Below are 21,298 nucleotides of genomic sequence, written 5' to 3'. Positions count from 1 at the left end.
GGGCCGCCGACGTACAGGAAGACACCAGGGCTGCGAGGGGAGAGCTTCTCTCTCGCTGAGCTGGGCGGCCACCTCCTCTCTCGATGGTGCCTCTAGTTCTAATTTTGGGGATTTTTCCTTCTTATTTCTTCGATCTGCATCAAATAATTTGGTTATGTGTTTTGATTTAGATCCCAAATGCAGGATCCGCTCGGTGTTCTCTTTCTTTGTGTGCAATTCGAGCTCAGTGCATGTTGTTTTAGAGAAATTTCATTACAACCTGCTGCAGTTCAAAGCCGTATGCAGGATAAACACGGGTAAAACGGGGAATGGGCAAATTATGGGGAGGGTAAAGATGGGGATTCCACTGTTTGGGTATGGGGAAGGCAAAATACGGGTGAACCCACACCCTCCCCAACGGCATCCTGAATGCACATCCATGTACCTGTAGGTAGGGTCACCACACCAGCTTTCTCACGGATGAAGGAAGCTACTTTATTCCGACATCGGAGAAGCCTCGTGTATGCCGCCTTGGTGCTGGGAGAAGGTGGCCATGCAAGGCTTCCTTGGTTGGTAGGCAGGAGACGATCCTACTAAGTACTCCCTCGGTTTTATAATTTTTGTTCAAAATTTGTCTAAAAATGGATTTATAATTTGTTAAAAAATGGATTTATCTATTTCTAAAACTGTCTAGATACATATAATATTTCGACAAGAATTATAAAACGGAGGGAGTAGCTCATAAGGGCGACCGCTGTGGAAAGGAGGAGGGGCTATGGTGGATGGTCATGAGGAGAGGGATCTACTCCTCATACCATAACATATTTCGTATTTTTGTCAAATTCAAAAACAGTACGGATGCAGATTTGGATGTGGAAACGAATATGGTACGGTAGCGTAGAGATGGCGTATCGGAAACGGATAATGATTGGTCTCTACTGGATAACACTCGTACCATATTTTATACAGGATCCGACCGAATAGTTATTTCTTTTCCTGTATTTTATACTGTCAGATTCAGAAACGGATCCGGTCGGTAACTATTCTTACCACTTTCACCTAGTGTGATAGGTTGTGTGAAAAAAAGGGAGGGAATTGAGACACATCGAATAATATAAATGGTTTGGTTAGTACCAACGGCAACCAATTATGAATACTTTTGGGCTACCATGGTTGTGGTAGACACAACAAAGAAAAAAAATCCAATGGATTTGGACTTAACGGACATTCAAAATCCTAAGTTTCATATACTAGATCGAACAAATTATATAGGGAAAAACTAAAGACTAAAATCTTACAAAAACTTCCTCCCGGATAAAAAGGGTCTCGGCCTCGGTCAGTCGGTCCTGGTCCTGGGTAGCGCCGGCCTGGTTGATCACCTCTTGTGGGACACGGGGGGCTCCGAAATAGCTCTTCCACCAAAACACACTCCCTGCAACCGCCGAGAGCACTTCGCTTCCACGATGCGCTACCTCAGCCGCCGCCGCGGCGCAGCCATCCACCTACTCTTCACAGCGAAGAGCGCCCCCGCCAAGAACGCCCGCACGGTGTTCGACGAGATGCTTCCCCTGCTTCCCTCGCGCCCCTGTCTTGCGCCGCTCGCGCACGCCAGGCACGTGCTCGGCGGAATGCGTAGCTCGTTGTTCTGCACCGCCGCAGGGCCCGCCGCCGCCACCCACGAACTGTCCGTGGACCAGCAGTTCACGGTAGTGCCAGGCACCGATGGGGACGGCCCGGGCTCCGACGTCTCCGAGGTGGCCGAGAGGGTCTGCCGCGTCGTGTCCAGCCAGCCGGAACCAAGAATCGCGTCGGCGCTCGATGCGCTTGGAGTGAACATGTCACCGGAGCTGGTGGCGGAGGTGTTAAGGAACCTGAGCAACGCAGGCATTCTCGCGCTCGCCTTCTTTCGGTGGGCAGAGAGGCAGCAGGGCTTTAGGTACACGGCCGAGAGCTTCCACAACTTGATTGAGGCGCTCGGCAAGATCAAGCAGTTCAGGCTGGTGTGGAGCTTGGTCGAGGCCATGCGGTGCCGCGGCTTGCTTTCTAAGGACACATTCCGTCTCATTGTCAGGAGGTATGCCCGGGCGAGGAAGGTCAAGGAAGCCGTCGAGACGTTCGAGAAGATGAGCAGTTTTGGGCTGAAAGCAGACTTGTCGGATTACAACTGGCTGATAGATGTACTGAGCAAATCCAAGCAAGTCAAGAAGGCGCATGCCATTTTTAAGGAGATGAAGAGGAATGGTAGGTTTGTACCTGATTTGAAGACCTACACTGTACTTATGGAAGGCTGGGGCCATGAGAAGGACTTGTTGATGCTCAAGTCAGTTTACCAAGAAATGTTGGATGCAGGCATTAAGCCTGATGTCGTAGCGTATGGAACACTCATCAGTTCTTTTTGCAAGTCTGGCAAATGCGATGAAGCCATCAAGGTGTTCCGTGAGATGGAAGCGAATGGTTGCATGCCAAGCCCTCATGTGTATTGCATGCTTATCAACGGGCTTGGTTCAGAGGAGAGGCTGGATGAGGCTTTGAAGTATTTCGAGCTTTCTAAGGCCAGTGGATTCCCCATGGAGGTACCTACATGCAATGCAGTTGTTGGTGCTTACTGCAGATCCTCAAAGTTCCAGCATGCCTTCAAGATGGTTGATGAGATGAGAAAGACTGGAATTGGCCCAAATGCCCGGACTTATGATATTATTCTGCAGTATCTTATAAAATCTCAGAAGATAGAAGAGGCTTATAATGTATTCCAGCGAATGGGGATGGAAGGCTGTGAGCCTCAGCTCAATACATACACAATGATGGTTGGCATGTTCTGCAGTAATGAAAGGGTTGATATGGCCTTGAAGGTGTGGAAGCAAATGAAGGAGAAAGGTGTTCTGCCATGTATGCACATGTTTTCTTCATTGATCAATGGGTTATGCTTTGAGAACAGGCTGGAAGAAGCTTGCGTGTATTTCCAAGAGATGTTGGACAAAGGGATTAGGCCACCTGGTCAGCTTTTCAGTAATTTGAAGGAAGCTCTTATTGAAGGAGGCCGAATTAGTTTGGCACAGGATATGGCTTTGAAGTTGGATACCTTGCGGAAAACACCTTTCCGTGGTTGAGGAACCATGCATATCATGTAAGGTAGCAGCATATTGCTTTTGGTTCTTAGGAAACAATTAATGCAGGACTTCCAAAAATTACACACTAAATATCTAGGTATGCCGCCCTACATTACCAGCTCTAACCAACAATTGCTGGAAGCAATGTGACTATCTGAGTGTTCCATTCTTTTGACCAGCAAACAATTTTCAGCTATCAGCTAACTAAGATTTGCTTGGAGATTTGAAAATCTCTGTAAGGTGGGCTTGATTATCTTGGTTTTCCAGAAGCGTTTGAGACATTTGGATTTTAGATTAAAACTAGCTTCTGGGCATTTCGGTCTGTCAGCAGATTCCTTTTCGTTTTACCTTTGCTAGTGAGCGAATTTGTTACGTTTAAATTAAACAAGAGAAGATAAAATCAAGCACACTATTTAGTGGAACAACCATGATGATTTCTCCAATGCCATTTAATAATATTTCCTTCGATCCACAAGAAGTGTCTTGGATTTAGTTAAAAATTGTACTAACTTTGTTTCTTTTTTCGTTCTGTTTTCTTCCCCTAAAGATTAAATTTTTTGCTTGATACGTCTGTCGTGGGGTAATTCTAACTTGGTTTGGTTGTAAGAAATGTGTTTTTTGTGATAAAGATGAATCGATTCACCATCTGTTTTTTTATTGTCCCATGGCACGCTTGGTGTGGAGAGCTGCTTTGGTGGCCTTTAATTTGCCACTGACATCGTGTATAGCTAACATGTTTGGACACTGGCTACGGGGTATGGGCAAACGTCTTAATCGCTTATCCTTGTTGGGGCTTGTGCGATTTGTTGGTCGATTTAGACCTGCAGAAATGATTTGGTTTTTAACAAGAAAAGAGTTTCAAATCTTTTGCAGGTTGTCCTCGGAGCGGTGCATTGGCTCCGTACTTGGTCACTATCGCTTCGGAGGGTAACCAAGAAATCTATTAACTTTGGGTGCAGCCGGTTGGAAACGGTTGTTTGGAATTTTTCAGCCCGTTTGGGTGGCGCACCAATCTTAGGCTGGAAGGTTGATATGTTTTTCTAGTTGATTTTAGAGTAACATGCACCCGAGGTCCCTATTCTTTCGTGAAGGTGTCAAGTAGGTCTCTAATCTTTGAAAATGCACGTTTAGGTCCTCATTGTTTGGTAAGTGGTTCATTCCAGGTCCCTCGCCTGTATGCACAGCTCTGGCTGCATGACGTGGCTGCCACCTAGGCTTTGGGCCCACACGTCAGGCGATGACGTAGCGTTGCAATCTTACAAAAAAACCCCCGCGTGGCAGATGTTCCTAAAAAGAAATATGTGGCTGCCAAGAGAAGGATGAGTTCTGCAAGAGTGGTAAAAAGATTCCATTTTTTAATACATGCAGATGTCACTAATCCTAGATGGCAGCGCCACGTCATCGCCTGACGTGAGGGCCCAAAGCCTAGGTGGCAGCCACGTCATGCGGCCAAAGCTGTGCATACAGGCGAGGGACCTAGGATGAACCACTTAACAAACAATGGGAAACTAAACGTGCATTTTCAAAGATTAGTGACCTACTTGACACCTTAGCGAAAGAATAGGAACCTCGGGTGCATTTTACTCTTGATTTTATTTGTAGGATGTAACCTCTAAGAGATGTTTTTTTGTTTTATCTTTTGAGATTGCACTATCACTGAAATTTTAATAATATTATGGGTGTGTGCATCAATCGATGCAGAGGCCAGAGGAGTTTCACTCCTTTTCGAAAAAGAAATTAAAAGATCAAGTACGTCAAGGGGGGGGGGGGTTGAATGTGACCGGTTTTTAGATTCTTGAAATTTTGAAGACTGAAGACCGAGGACAGTCACGGATCTTCAATTACAGAGTTTAAGGACTTAAGCAAATTTTAGAGTTGCAGCGGAAAGAAAAATGCAAAACTAAAGATATACAACAACAACGGATGCAAGGAAACAAGAGTGAGGAACGATATCACCAGAACACGAAGACACAGTTGTTTGTTTCCTGAAGTTTGGATTGTTGGCACTTACGTCTCCGTTGAAAGGGTTGAGCCACACAAGACTCGCAGACACACAAGTCCACTTAATCCTCCTGGGTTAAGACCAAAGTCTCGTCCCGTTACTCGTGGTAGATCTTGCAGTGATCTTCGGACCTTCACAGACTCGTTGATCGCGAATCACAAGTTTCGATTGCTTTTCAACACTGACTCCTAGCCGTCTAGGTGATGCCAATCACCAAGAGTAACAAGCTTTAAGTGCTCGGCTAGAGAGGGGATCCCATTGTTCATGCTCAGTTCGGCTTTAAAAGTTTTCTTCAGGTGTTCTTCAAAACAGTTTCCTTCGAGATCACCACCGAATCCGTTCGGGGTGGGTCAACTTATATAGCCTGGGCTTCGTAGATCTAGCCGTTGCGACCCGTTGGATAAAGTGAGCCTGAGTCTCCAGCTCACACTTTACTCGACTGTCTCACAACGGAAAGATTACGTGATCAAAGCACAACGCGACAAATATTTTCAAACACATTTGAAATCAGAGTGAGGACTTCACGACGGAAGTTTCTGTGAAGTCTGAAATGCTTCATTCTTCACTCCGACGAAAAACAATCACACAAAAATGGTTTTCGCCTTAGCTAAACATGAAGAATAAGATTTTATCTAAACCAGTTTCACACTTTAAATCCCCCTTAATAATACGGCATGCCTATACTCAAGTGAAGAAAAAATTACGGAAAGACCTACGAAAAAACTACGTTTCGATGTTCTTCTCCGTTCTTCAGTGAGTTTTTCGTACTTCAAGCCAGTACCTGTACTTCAATTTTTAAGGATCATCGATCCTGGCGAAACCAATTCTCATGAGGAATTAAAACCTGAAACACTCCGTGTAACTCATTAGTTTCTCAACCATATTGTCATCATTCATCAAAACCCATAAAAATGCAAGGTTTTCCTTTCAGAAATGTATTAACTTTATACTGAATTCAAGACATTTATTATGAATTAGAGAGAGTACAAGTTGACCTTGTATAAGATGCTGTTCATGTTCTGTTCGGGTTCCAGTCAGACGCGCGTACCAGGTTACCAACCCTTGATTCAGAAGATATCTTAATAAATCAGATTGGACAGGTCGCAGGGAGATTCCTAACATCATGTGATATGTAAAACAAAACATATACTGCATTGAAATATTCCGAAGCGTTGGTTTGCTGCAAAATGTTTTGCGTCGCAAAGGGGCATGAGCTTATGGTTGGTCGTCCCCGATCAAAAAAAAAGAAAGCTTATGGTTGGTTGTCCGAAGGGGCATAGTTATCTTTTTGTTTTAGTTCGTGGGAGAATGTGCAAAACGTGGTTGCCTTGTAATCTTGTTCTGTTTTACCTTTTTTCTTTGAAGAGAACTGTTTGAGCACTGCTTTAAGCCTCCGCATGTGTAAACCGATGGCTAATCTCCAAAACTTTGAAGAGTCATTTTTTTTTTGAAAATTGGCCAAATACAGTCTCATCGATCATGCGGATAAGGTCTAGGACAAGGATTGATGGGTGATTGGATGGCTAATATGTCTAGTACATAGTTTTCTGGGTGCTCATCTTGGACTCTGGCGATCGCCGCTCACATGTAAATTGTCTAGTGGCCGGGCCGGCTAACATCTAATCTGGGGACGTGGCTACCAATCTGACCACATGGATAACGGCCGATTATTGACGCCAAAGCCTTGTTGACAATTTCTGTGGACAATCATGCTTGTCCACCAATTGGCTTGGAACAGTGTTGAGCATAGGCCAATCCTAACTTATGGTACCGGAAAGTAAAACAGAAGAAGGCGTTTGAAAAGGAGGAATCAATAAGTTTTAAGTTCGTCTTTACTCCGTTTGGCATTGCGGTGGATTATCATAATTCATTTTTTTCACCTGATTTTTATTATATTTTGTGTTTGGCTCACCGACTTTTTTTTATATTTTTTTTAACGGATTATAAAATAAATTCAGCGCAACACAGTTCAGCAATGTCAAACTAAACGATAGAGACTCAAGTATCTTGTCCGTCAATTTGTCACTTATTCGGTGGCGTGCTTGTATAATTTAATATCACCTCTGTTTCTAAATTTGAGATTTTTCTTATTGATGCAGCGTCGTGACGTTTTCGAATCAATCAGAAGCGTACTTGTCCAGGCGACCTGCTTTGTGCTTTGTCCTATCTGCCCGTCTTCCTTTTTCTTATTCTTTGAAAAGCATAGCATCCGTCCTTGTTCTATGACTTGTCTCTTTGCTAGTTTCCGTCCTGAATCAAATTATATTGAAATGACATCAAAATGATCCTAATCTGGTACATGAATTCTGCATTGTTCAGAACCAAATAGGCGTTTAGTGCCACTTTGCTTGGAGAAGTGATCTTCGTTGACCGTTAAAAACTAGAAAGACTTTAGGTTGTGTCTTTTTTTGTGTGTGACTTGTGAACATAATATGTAAATTGTTGTTATCTATCTTTTGCAAATCATTAGTTATTTGTAAATATGCTCCCAGATAACTTTACCTGGATTAAATTATTGACTAGATATTTTAACACGAAATAAATATAAATGTATTACTTCCTTCATACGCCTATCTTTTTATAGTCATATTTGGAAGGCTTAAGAGAAGCCTTTGATTAACAATTATACAGCATTAGTATGTGCTAGCATAAAATAAATCACTTACATTGAACGGCCCCGGAATCCAATATTGCAATAAATCAAGTCAACAAAAAGCTCCTTCCGTGAAGATGCCAAATAGGAAAGATCAAGCCAATAAGGCATAAGGCATGGTGAAAGGACTCAATAAATCAAGCCATGGTTAAATGAGATAAGGCATGATATTTTGCCATTGACCCATAGTTTATATAAATTCCGCCATGTGGCATTTAAACATTCACTCTCGATTGGAATACAAACCAACTGGAGAGACCTAGAGTTTTAGGGACGCTTTAGTCTTGAGTTCGGAAGACCCTTTCGTTTTGGACTCGGGTGTTGTGGATTGGTCTAGAGTTCTGAGCGAACTCTAACCTCATGATTTAGAAAGATCTATTTAGTCCGAGCCTGAGGACAGGGATCCCTCAACACTTCTCCTAACATAAGAGCGGTCCACAAGGCGACTGAACCTATTCAAAATAGATGGGTTTGCAAACTTTTTGATTGTACGACGATCTTTGCTAATAAAACCATAGTGCATGTACATTAAGCTTTTAACTTGAATGCAACCAGGAGACTTCATCCCAAAAAAAAATGCAACTTCTCTTTGCAACTTTCTCTTGTGCTTTTAATATTTAATTAAGACTAGCAGAGTGTCCGTGCGTTGCTACGGAATAATTTTTCTCGTGCAGGAGATCCGTTTCGTGTGGGGACTGAGGAGGATGGGAGCTTGCACTCGTGTCGTGCGGGAGATCGAGAGAAGGGGGCTTGCACTGAGGATGGACGAAGATGGAGGGCTTCAGGACCTGGGGTATTAGGTGGCATATTGGACGTAATTTCGGTGACGTGACGTACCTCGACATCCGTACTTTCACCACAAACTCCAATTGCGTGTACCGCGACCTCCGTACCATCACCACAAACTCCAATTTAATATATTGATATAGATTTTAACTTTTCAATTGGTTCAGTTCATAACACCGTTCTGGCGTTTTTCCTTCCGTATTCTCCCTATTACCCAATTTTCCCATATCCGTGGCTTACCTGAAACTCCATGGCTCCCGCTGGCCGGTGGTTCCTCCTCAAGTGGCCTCCTACTCCTCCTCCAGTGGACTCCGCCACCGCCACCTCCTTTCCCGAAGACCCAGCCGCCGCCGCCTCCTGTTGTGGCCCATGGCGCCACCGCCTTCTGCAGTGGTCACTGCCGTAGACTGCTGCTCTTCCCATGTACGCCGTCGCCACCACTGACTCCTCTTCTAGTAACGTTTGGTTTTGAGACGCATTGGTATTTTTTGGCGGGCTAACTAGCAACGGCCTGCTCGTCGTGCTCGGGTCGCGAGACCGGAGGAGGCGGACTGGGGCGTAACGGGAGGGGCACTGGAAGGAGCGCCGCCGCAGTGGGAAGGGGTGGGATGGGGATGTTGCGATGTAGAGAAGTCGTCGGTGTTGTGCCGCGGGGACCGGGAGGCTCGTCCGTGCCGCCACCTGGGGAGGGATCGATGGGCATATTGCGTTGCAGGAAACTGAGGAAAGTCGCCGGCGCTGTGCCGCGGGGAGCTCGTCCACGCCACCGCGTGGGGAGGGATGGGCATGTCGCATTGCAGAGAGCCAGGGACGTCGCTGGCGCTGTGTCACGAGGAGCTCGTCAGCGCGACTGTGAGAGACGCAGCCGCGGGGGTGCCGCGGACGGCTCGGATGCGGGAGGCCTTCTTTTTGCATGAATTGACAATAGTTAAGCGAAACGTTTTTTTTCTCGTGCTGGAGTGACATATCCCTCGTAATTTTGATAAAAAAACTTACCATGACATCCGTACCATCACCACCAATTTCAATTTAATATATTGATGATATAGATAAAACCTTGTTTAATCATACGGCATCTTTATTTTTTTGTTTGCGGGGATACGTACAGGTACAGCATCTCTTTCTTTGACTAGTAACAATTATTCAAACGCAATTTTAAAAGAGAAGAAAAAAGGGTGAGTATCACGCAGCGGACGCGGGAACAGAAGGGACAACGGGCCGCACCCCTCGGTGCTCCCATTCCTCAGCGACGATAAAAGCGAGAAGAAATTGTTCCCAGCAAAGCACAAGTGAGCTTCAGCCCAGCCCTTCTTCTGAAAACTGAAAGAAACACGCATGGAGATGGAGAAGACGGAGGAGAAGAAGAAGGTGGTGTGCGTGACGGGCGCCGGCGGCTTCATCGCGTCGTGGATCGTGAAGCTTCTCCTCCAGCGCGGCCACACCGTGCGCGGCACTCTCCGCGACCCCGGTACGTAACCTTAATTTTTCCTTGTCATTTGAAGCTTCAGTTGATCGAAATTTAAGGGGCTGGGACTCTGGGAGTAGTAGTGTTTTGGATCGATTTCTTAATCAGAGAGGTATTCGAGCATCAGCAGCGAGGAAGAGCTGTTTAGCTAGCAATTGCCGGCAGTATTGGAGCATCAGCAGCGAGGAAGGTCAGCGGGCCGGGTTGGATCTTTGAATGAGACGAGGGTGAGTATTAATTGGCCGACAGGCTCTGCCGGCGGCCATGTGCCGGATGTTTCACAATACAGGAGCTGCTGTCCAGCGATTTTTGGTCAGCTCGAACCCAAAATAAAAGCCGGCCGGGAAATTCCTACAAATATATATTCATTCAGTTGAACAACGAAAAATATACCTCCCGATCCATAACAAGCGTCACTGATTTAATATAACTTTCAACCAAATCAGTGACACTTATTATGGATCGGAACGAGTATTTCTTTTTTTAAATACTAGTACAAGCCAATGAACATGTCCACATGGGACGAAACTTGATCAGTAGGTTGTGGGCTACCCTCGAACCGAGCATGAAATTGCGCGGCGATTTTTGTTAGGTCTGGACCCAAAAATAATCATGTTTTGTCATTATTGTAATAAAATTTATTTTACTTTAGATTAAATTATTTCCTTTTAATAATTGTTTAAAAACTAGTATTCGCTTCCATCCATAATTTATGTATTTTCAGAATTTTCTTTACTAAAAAAATACAAGTATTTCTGTAATCCCAACTATCGTGTACCATGTGTAAAGGCAACCATCGTGAACATTTTTTCATAAGACCATAATTTTTGAGCTAATCCTTAATACACTGGATCCAGATCCCCCAGTTGATTCCGTTTCTGACAAAGAAACCCCACAAATCAGTGTCAGCGTGGCATTCTTTGACCTGCACTGTGCCAACGTGCCACTCTTTTTCCTCCTCCGATCTCTCAACTTCTCCTCTGCTCAAGATTCAACGTCGCCTCGATCCCACGGCCTGGAGAGGCTCCAGAAGTCGCCGTGGAAGATGCACATGATGAGTGAGAGGTGTGGAGGGGATGAGGATGAGAGTGACGTATGGGTCCCATGTCTATGTAGGCAGCGCCAACGTGGCAACATAATCCACGTCAGACCTGACTTGTGGGTCCATAGTGTCATATTACTCATTAGATGGGTGGTTCAGACGTTTCGTTCATAACTAACACAAAAGTTGTGGTATCTAGAGAAAGTGTTCAGAAATTGTTATAAGATGCTACAAGTGCACATGAAGGTGGGGTTTTATGCAATTAACTCATAGAATTTGTAGAACCTTCATTGTTGTCTTCTATACCCTTGCATTTGTCACAGAATAAGAAACTTAAACTTCTTTTATATATTGGTGCCAGCTGATCCGAAGAAGATAGAACATTTACGTGCTCTAGATGGATCTGCCGATAGGCTGCATCTATTTAAAGCCGATTTATTAGAAGAAGGATCCTTTGATGCTGTAGTTGACGGTTGTGAATGCGTATTTCATACAGCATCTCCTTTCTACAATAATCCGAAAGATCCTCAGGTTTGTACTGCTTTTGCTAGTTCCTATTCAGTAACTCGAGCTTCCAACACCATTCTGCTAGCATAATTTGAACTAATTTTTACTTGGATAAAAGTTGCCATCGTTTCGTAATAAAGCTATGTATGCTAAACATTCATCAGAAGTACTAAGCATGCATTAAAACTCAATGAATAGTGCCGGGTAGTCTACTAAAACCTATAAACATATTACATTGTTATTACAAGGTTCACATTCTGTTGCTGTTGCAAATAAAAACAGGAACAGGAACACATCAATAACGTTCATGGAAACTATTTACAGAGAGAAATTTCTGATTGCAGGACTACAATTTTTTATCCCAGTAGAAAATAAAACTAGGGTCGTTTAACTCAGACACAACATGGATAGATAATAGTATGCATACCATTTAGACTGGAAGTTCACTTCATTGTTCAATATTGATACGTAAAATGGGATTTGTCACTCAATCCTAATTACCACCTTTACAAAGCCAGCATAGAGAATCATCTCTTGTTATCATACATGATATGTTTGGTTCTCTAGAATCTATGTTATATGTTCTATTAAATATAGTTCTTTTGGCATATTCAGTTCCAAAATTAATGTGAAACCAAGTATACTATTTTCTCTTCATTTTATTGGTAGTTTCATTTGCATTGGTATTCCTTTATCCTTAATTAGTTCATGCATACAAGGGATATAAAACAGAACTACAAAGACCTTTAGGATTTGGTTTTGTCTACCCCACTCATAGAAGTTTCAAGCCAGTTGAAAACTTGAAATACCAACTCTCATCAGTGACTTATATTTTTAGATTGAGTTGATTGACCCAGCAGTAAAAGGAACACTCAATGTTCTGGCATCCTGCAAGAAAGCTTCTTCTTTGAAAAGGGTGGTTTTAACATCTTCAATGGCAGCTGTTGTATTCACTGAAAATCCATTATCTCCTGAAGTTGTGGTCGACGATACATCATTTTCTATTCCAGAACTTTGTGAAAAGGCAAAGGTATTGCATACTTATTGCAACACGAATGTTGGTACTATGTTTTCAACCTCTCATAATTGATTAGCCACCCTTTACATATGGTAATCACGTAGCTGCTTTGCCTCAAGAGCATTTTCAAATACAGATATGGACGTTCGAGAAAAAAAAAACATATAAGGACGTTCGAGAAGAAAATAAATTATATGGACGTTCGAGGAAAAAATGCATATGGAATTCGTTGAATTACATTTTGGATTTATTGTACTAATTTTCTTAGTTATATATGGGTGTATTTTTTTCAAAATTTTGGGCTCCATGGAGCATCAGCTCTCAAAGCCATTTCCGTGTCTAGTGCATTATCTTTATTGTATAGAACTGCCAATTCTGGTCTCTCTTTTTAATATTTTTTTTACAAAATTACCATGGTAGACTTGTTTGAGCTAACTGACTTATGCCTCTGAATGTCCATGTTATCCTTCACTGTTTTTTTTGGCGAGTAAAAGGGAAATGTTATCCTTAACTGTTGAAGTGTCCAAGTAATATTTTTCCATTCTAATTGTGGGCCTAGCTGCATGTGGACATCTAATTGCTTACCACTTACTGTTCGAATCAGGAATGGTATGTTTTGTCAAAGACACTGGCTGAACAAGCAGCATGGAAGTTCTCAAAGGACAATGGTATCGACTTGGTGACCATAAACCCAGCCATGGTCATTGGGCCCTTATTGCAGCCGACACTCAACACTAGTGCTCAACTAGTCTTGTATCTAATCAGTGGTATGTTCCTCCGACGAATAAATTTTCTAATCAGTGGTGTTACTTCCAGGAGATAAAAACCGAAAGAGTAAGCATAAACCTAGTTATCACTCAGGAATACCGATGCATCTTTCTGCTAATGAGTAATTTAAAGAAAATAGAAGTAGCAAACAGTAATTTCCATCTTTCCATTAACCATGCCAATAGATGGGTTATTTGTGCATTGGCAGAGGAAAAAATGTGGATCTTTTCTATTAACTTCACAAATAAAACACACTGGTTGATAGTTGTTTTTTCTTGAAGAAAATTACGTTTGGCTGCATGACTCAACTTATCGATATAAGTAACGTTTCATCCTACTCACTATTTACAGGGTCACCTGTTTATCTTAATTATAGTTTTGGTTGGGTGAATGTGAAGGATGTTGCTCTGGCACATGTCCTTGCATGTGAGGTTCCTTCAGCGAGTGGAAGATATTGCATGGTTGACAGAGTTATTCACTTCTCGGAGATTGTCAAAATCATCCATGAAATGTACCCTTCTCTTCCGGTGCCTGACAAGTAAGTAATTACCAAACACCTCCAGTGCTGTGTTTGCAGTGAATGACAATATATCCAAGCCACAGCACGCTTCCAGGAACCATTTAAGTAATTTTGATGCGTGATATATACCGCCTGAAATTTTAAATTTCCAATGATTGTGATTCATTCATATTGCAGAAGTTTCTTCAGATAAAATTATGTATCAACATTACTAAATTTATGTTACGACACAATGGTTGAAACTAAATTGCAGAGATCTTAAGATTCATGAGAATATGTGTAGCTTCATATCACTATTTGATCTTATTTTTAAACAATTTTTATTGTTAGATCCCAATTAAATGATTTTTTTTGTCCAGGTGCGCCGATGACCAGCCATTCGCTCCAACTTACCAGGTCTCACGGGACAAAGTAAAAAGCTTGGGAATCGAGTTGACACCGTTTGAGACGTCCCTCAAGGAGACCATAGAATGTTTGAAGGACAAAAGCTTTATCAGCTTCTAAACTCAATTATACGAATCATTCAATAAATTTTCTGTGGCAGACATGAGCAAATAAATCAAGACAGGTACAGGGTCTTACTTGGTGGCATCTGGTGTTCATTTTCCCCTTCCCATGTTAGGGTCATTCAATAAAGTTAGGAAAACGCACAAAACTGTGTAAAATTTACCTCCATTTCAAGATTTCAGTATCTTCCACCGAGTGTTCTGCTTAGTATTTGCTGATTTTTGTGGCTTTCAGCCCAGTCACCCTCAGTTGCTTGTCAAACTGAGTTTATATATTTTGTAAAACAATGATCTACCTTTGATACATAAACGGAAGTACAATAAATCGGTACAATCAAAACGAACATAAGAAATGAAGATCCTCGATAAAAATCATGGGTCCTTCAAAATCAATATTTTATATCTATTCTTCGCATCTAGACATTCCTGCACGCATTCAGAAACAAACATGCAGAACACCATGCTTGTACAAATTGGACTAACCTCATAGATTTTGAAAAGCCGCATGAACAACCCACCTCAAACATTTTGAACCTAAAATCAATGTTGTGAGCAACCAACCTTAAACCTAAGATTCTTAATGTCAATTTGGAATGTTGTAGGAAAACCAGATAATTGGAAGGTCGAGATGGACACACTTAAATTCCCAGATCTTGTGTCAGTGAGCTGTTTTGCAAGAGATTTTGGCAGTTCCTATGTAACCAAAAATTCAAAGAAGGCAGATAATCAGAGATAAAATACAGAGGAGATTCTGAAAGTCCAAATGAACTGACAGTACAAACTACTATGAACTCACGATTTTCTTTTCTTCTAAGGAAACTAAAAGAATATCATCCCTTTTACCAAATCAACATTGTAGCATGGTGGAGTAGACAAAGCTCTATACCGAAAACGTAGCGCAAAATACACACGCAAAACAATAAGGACGGGTTGTTGATTAAAAACAATAATGATGTTTTGTTGATTAAATTGGTACACGCAAAATACAAGGCATCATTCTATATTCAAATTAGAAGCATCATATTAGGAGTGGCAGAAGGGGCAAATCAAAAGCTAACAAATCACGTCATAAATCACATAGCTGGGCATAATATAAATGGGCTATTTCACTACGGTCAGAAAATGGGCTCTTAACAAATCTACGCTACTTAAAAATAGAATTTAAAAAAGACATAATAACTTATAGTCCTCTCAATTAGACATAATAACTGAAAAATAGAATTTAAAAAAGAAATACAGCAAGTCATCTGACATAAAGTACATGTTGCAAAGGTAAAAAAAAAGCATGTCTTTATATGTATTTTCGATCATATAAACATATACAAATCATATCCTGGAAAAACTAGTCAACATCGGATGAGACATTATTTACCAAACAAAAAGATTTCATCCATCAAAGTTGATACTAGATTTTCATAGCAAATACAATGCGGACCTCAGACCCGTTCTCATGGAAGCACCATGTTACATAAAACTTTTTCTAACTAGATCCATATTTAATGGTTGTGTGCATCCCTACGAGGTGCCAGGGAAATGAAATTCTCCCCCATTTTTGAGAGTGGTGCTGCTCTCTTAGAAACAAACATTCAATGGACCGGCGAAAATTGGATTTGTGCTGCCGGTTAACCTCCTTCCCTCCGTCTCCTCCCCTCGCCGCCACCAGTTAGCCGCCGGGTTAGGTCCGTGCGAACGGCGGCGGCGGGGCTTGGCCGCTTCGATCTAGTGGTGTGCTTGGGGCACCTTCTCCGGTCCGAGGTATAGATGGCCAAAATGGCCGTCTCGAGGCCCAGACATGGCACCAAGCACAATCGGGTCGACCTGGCTCCGGAAGCTTGACGGGCCTCGAAAAAAGCCCTTGGGCACCGACCAGCCCAGGCAGGCCTGCGGCTTTTTTTTTGTCCTTGCCATTGACGAAATAGTCAAAATGTGTTTGCCGTCTCAACTCTCCTTGCCCCCATATTTTTATTCCCACCACCAAGATGAGGTGTAGTTAGATTTAAAAAAAATGTTATTCAGGGCGTGCCGGGCCAGGTTATAGCCTGGGGCCTGAGGATGAAGCCCGGGAGTGGCACAGGGCAGGCCAAGGGCCAGCCTGACCCGATTAAACTTGCGTCTGGCCCACCAGGCTGCTGGGCTTTTTCGTTGGGCCCAGCCGGATGACCATCTATAGTCCGAGGCGGGCATCGTTTTCGGCGGTGGAGAGCCGAGGCTGCCGTGGAAAGTCCTCTTTGGAGTGCGGAGCCGCGGCCGCTCTGGGTGCATCGTCGATCCAGGAGGTGCCTGCTAAAGGCGGGCCCAGCCTGGTGCAGCGGCAGTAGAGGTTCCTCCGCTGGTGCAGGTGGCACCGGTGGAGGGTTTGCAGTCGGCCGGGCCGGCGCAGGAGGCGCCGTCGCCGGTTAAGATGGCAGTATTGCAAATTATTACTGCCGTACTTGTCCTTAATTTCAGCAAGATAGGACACGGTAGCTAACTAATAGGCCCGTCTAATAAAGTAAAACAATATTATGTTCAACATCATATAAAAAGTAGCCCCATGATATTGAAATAATAGCTAGATCACAATAGTTTCTGTGAATTGTATGCAAAACTGAGACAACAATACATGGCTAATGGAAACTGATGAACTATGGCCCATTAATATACTACCGAGTACCAAATGAAATAGCTGGAAGCAGAAGCAGACACTTTAAATTAGATAATGTTTTCCCTCGCTAAAAAAAGTAAAAACATAAATGATGCAGAATAAGAAAGGCAGTATGACTTGGGATATCTCACAATAGAGGCCTAATTCAATACAACCCCCTCCTAAACTCGGAAGGATAGGATGATTTTTCACGTTTTTTCTTTTACATGCTTTTGTTCTCTTTTTGCCTAATCTTTTTCTTTCTCCGGCCTCCTTCCTCTCTCGCAAAGTATCTACAGCCTAAAGTATTATTTCGACAATCCCATCGGTGAGATTGTGCGAAATTGTGTCTACTATGACGGTGCGAAATTTCGTCTCGATCCGACGGTGAAATCTCCGGCCAACTCCGTAACAGCACGATTGTCTGACTTGTTCGCATGTTTCCCGTTGATCGAATCATTATTTCGACGATCCCTTTGGAGAGATTGTGCGGAATTTTGTGTACTAACACAGTGTAAAATTTCGTCGCGATCCAACGGTTGAATCGTCAGAAAACTTGAAAATACCGAGTGTTGTTTGAATTTCTCGCGTACCTGTGAGACAGCACAAACGTCCACATTGTTCGCATGTTCCCCGCTGCCTCAAGAAATATTTCGACGATCCTTCAGTGAGAATGTGCGGAATTTTGTCTACCACTACAATGTGAAATTTCGTCGTGATCCAATGGTGGAATCTTCGGAAAATTGTAAAACACCGAGCGTTGTTTGGATTTCTCACAGCCGTGCGGGACAGCACAAACGTCCGACTTGTTCGCATGTTTTCCGCTGGCTCAAGAAGTATTTCACTGATCCCTTCCGTGGGATTGTGCGGAATTGTGTCTACTACAAGCTCGCGAAATTTCGTCGTGATCCAACGGTGCAATCTCCAGCAAAATCAAAAACACCTAGTGTTGTTCGGAGCCAGGTGGAAAGAAAAGAAGAAATATTAATTAATGTCCATCATGCCTTTTTTATGAAAGGGTACGGAGTGATCTAAACCGTCCTTGTGTTTTCGTTGGAGGAAGGAGGGGAGGGTGTGTGTATTGCATCAGGAAGTCCTCACCATATTCTTGTCCAAGTGTTTGTTGGCCTGAACCAGTTGTTTGCTCGTAATAAAGGGATCCAAACATGTACTTATATTAATACAATTTAGTTGATTTGGAACATCAATGACAACATCTAATCATGTTAAATCTAAACTACTAGCACAGTAGTGATACGGTCGAGATTATTTGGAACATTCACCGGATGATGTAGAACAGATGGCATGGCATGTCAAATTTCAAGCACAGTCGGATATCATATTTATTTTAGCCCTCACGTTGTTCTGGTAAGCAACAGCAACCCTGCATCATCACCAAAACACAAACCATCTCAAATCACCACCAAATCACCGTGAGCTCGTGCTTGAGAGGTCGTAGACTCGTAGTCCATGGGGGGAGCTCGACCTCCTAGGGGGACTCTAATTCGTACGGATCCAGCTCTGGAATGCCAACGGTGACCAAACTGGGGATGGATGCGTGATATCCAAGTCCGGTCACCCATCTCGTGAGCAAGGGCATCTCCAATTACACCTCCTAAACTCTCTCCATTTATCCATTTAGGGGTTTATGAACAAATGAAGACCCATATTTGTCCAAAAGGTGGCCGTTTCTTCCCAAATTTGGAGAGACAATAGGGAGTCCTTAATTGTGCAAAACTTGTCTATTTGTACTTTTGGCCTACATGTCAAAGGCTGTTAGAACAATAAATGGGAGTTTTCATTAGGCAACATGATATTTTCTTCACCCCTATTTGTCCAAACACCCAAACCAGCCGCCAAATGGACAAATGGAGACTCACCCTTGGAGATGCCCTAAATGTGCCTGATGGTGTAAAACGGGGCAAGCGGCAGTCGCAAGGTGGCGGTTGGGCCGACACGTCTCGCACCTCCAGCACGATCGACCTTGCAGTGAACAACCCGCAATCTTCCCTTAGACTGCCGCGACCATTGGCGAAACCGCAGGGACCCGACATCTGTGTTGAACTGAATGAGGAAGTCTCTGGGGCGAAGTTATGGACCGTGAAACTCGCTAGCGAAATGCGGAAGCGCTCCTGCGGGAATGAGGAGGATTGAAGGGAAAATGTGGGACCAACCCGTCCGACCAGTTTGTAAGAGCAAACACAATGCTCAAACAATGCACAATCAAAATACACCGTAATTGATTCAGCACAACCAAGATACGCCGTAATTGATTCAGCACAACAAGTCACTATCATCTCATCATGACATAATCGCTCTGAAGAGCCAAATCAATCCCAAGCAGTAAGATTGAATCCTAATCCGGGGGGAGAGGAGGAGAAATGATACTTAAAGGCGACTCTAGCGTGGTGATGAATTTCTCCTGTACGCGTTTGTGTCCGCGCACACAAAAAACACGCCAACGAGGCAACTAATTTTTGCCCCCGTCTGGTTTTTTTGTCGGCCTGAACTCATTCCAGACCCAAATCTAGGCCGGGTTTGCATCCACACGGACAAGAAAGAGACAGGCTCCGCGTCCGCCCTCGACCGGCTGAGTCAAAGGTTTCCGTTCCCTGGCCCCACCAGTCAGCGGCCCAATAATCTTCCACTCGGTCATATAAAATGGGGACCACGTCGTCCCTACTTCTCCATTCCCACTTGCTCCTGTCCCGAAAAAACCCTCGCTACCACCGCCCCCCCGAATCGCCATGGGCTCCTGAATCTAGGAAGAATGACCATGAGGCCTACTCCTCGTCGGCACTGTGCAGCCAATGGTCGGCTTCGCAGGCCGCATCCCCGCCTTTCCACATTACCACGGAGAGGGTGCAGGACCGCACTTGGATATGGCGGCGCAGGAGCCGCCCGCGGAACGCCCCGGCCTATGCCGAGGAGTCTCCGTACTGGGATCAAAGGTACCAGATGGAGCATGACGTCCGGTGGCGCTCCTTCTTAGCCTCCACGGCGGCAGGGTGCTCTGGAGGAGGACGAGGAGCTCTAGGCCGCCCTGGAGATCTCCAAGGTGGAGGCGGTGTTGGAGGCACAAACTGCCGAGGAGGAGCAAGCCCGGCTCCAGGCCTCCATGGAGCAGTCAGCCTTCGAGGAGCTAGCAAGGAGCAGCCCTGGTTGCTGTGGCCGGACTTTCCACCGCTGATGGAGGCCTGGTCGCCGGAGAAGGAGGTCATCTACTTGGATTCCGAATCCGAGTAGATTACTTATTAGTTTGGTTTTTATTTTGTTCTTTTAAATTTAAATGTAGTCCGTGAAGTTTATTATCAATGAAATTTAGCAACTTTTAAATTTAACTGGGTCGCACCGTTGGGATCACTCGCGGACCTAAATGGACACAGGCCGGACATGAGCACCTGGTGTGTTCACGTCGCCACCCAAACGGAACAAAATGGACACTTTTTGTGTCCGTTTTGGGTCACCCCGCTGGAGTCACCTTTAGCTTCTTGGGTGGGTTTAGCACCTCCCCATGGCGCTAAAAGGGTTAGATCGAAGGGGCAACGCAGCAAACAAGAGCAGTGAGGGGGCACCGAATTAATGTACCATACTAAGAGACACCGACAGGATACAGAAAAGAGCACCACAATCCTCATAGGTGACGAGCAACACGATCTATGTTCAAAACTAGCAATGCATATTTCGTAAGATTCAAGAAGACTATGGATAGTTGGAGGAGTAAGATATTTACAATGAGCATTCCGAATGAATTAATGTTTGTAATGAGAAGATTAAAATATTCTAGAAAAGTTGAGATAACATGAAGAGGAATGAGTTTACCATGTAAGACACTAGAACATCTTCATGAAGAAGTAACAAATATCGAGACTACGATATTTTGGAAGACTATTTTAGAAAGTAGATATTTATAGTAGAATGACTAGGATGATGACATATGTCATACATCTCATGGTCTTGTATTTATAGTAGGATGACTAGGGATGATGACACATCTCATAATACATCCCATGATTTTTGTATAAATAGAGGTGCTCCCTCACCACATAAAATGGGCTCAATAAAAATAAAATAGATTAAAGACACACATATATAAAAACTTATGTACAATAGGATAAAAATCAACCACTCCAACTAACACATTAATCCTCTCAGTTACTATCTCAAGAAAAAACAACATCCCTTCTGTCCCAGGATCGCACAACTAAGCTAAAAAAAAGACCAATCAATCGGATGCCTTCCTAGTGGCACAAACCCATACCTTCCCGCTGCAAAGGAAGAGAACAACAACATCTGCTCATCAAAAATCACACACCCTGCTC

The 21,298-nt window shown here is 43.5% G+C and overlaps 2 protein-coding genes across 2 annotated transcripts; both read left to right on the top strand.

The window, feature by feature from the left end:
• Positions 1–1,303: 1,303 nt before the first annotated feature.
• LOC100835204 (pentatricopeptide repeat-containing protein At1g71060, mitochondrial) lies at positions 1,304–3,316 on the top strand. Its single transcript, XM_003565733.4, has one exon. The coding sequence runs from the start codon at positions 1,443–1,445 to the stop codon at positions 3,084–3,086; it is 1,644 nt and encodes a 547-aa protein (XP_003565781.1). The 5' UTR covers positions 1,304–1,442; the 3' UTR covers positions 3,087–3,316.
• A 6,382-nt stretch (positions 3,317–9,698) lies between these two features.
• On the top strand, positions 9,699–14,663 carry LOC100822742 (cinnamoyl-CoA reductase 1). The gene is made up of 6 exons (XM_003567680.3): positions 9,699–9,995; positions 11,396–11,565; positions 12,380–12,571; positions 13,164–13,326; positions 13,679–13,865; positions 14,207–14,663. The coding sequence occupies exons 1-6, from the start codon at positions 9,863–9,865 to the stop codon at positions 14,349–14,351; spliced, it is 990 nt and encodes a 329-aa protein (XP_003567728.1). The 5' UTR covers positions 9,699–9,862; the 3' UTR covers positions 14,352–14,663.
• The last annotated feature ends 6,635 nt before the right edge of the window (positions 14,664–21,298 follow it).

Source organism: Brachypodium distachyon, chromosome 2, assembly GCF_000005505.3.
Source record: "Brachypodium distachyon strain Bd21 chromosome 2, Brachypodium_distachyon_v3.0, whole genome shotgun sequence".
NCBI classification, from domain to species: domain Eukaryota; kingdom Viridiplantae; phylum Streptophyta; class Magnoliopsida; order Poales; family Poaceae; genus Brachypodium; species Brachypodium distachyon.
The sequence above is the reverse complement of the archived record's forward strand: the minus strand, read 5'-3'. Positions and strand labels throughout refer to the sequence as shown.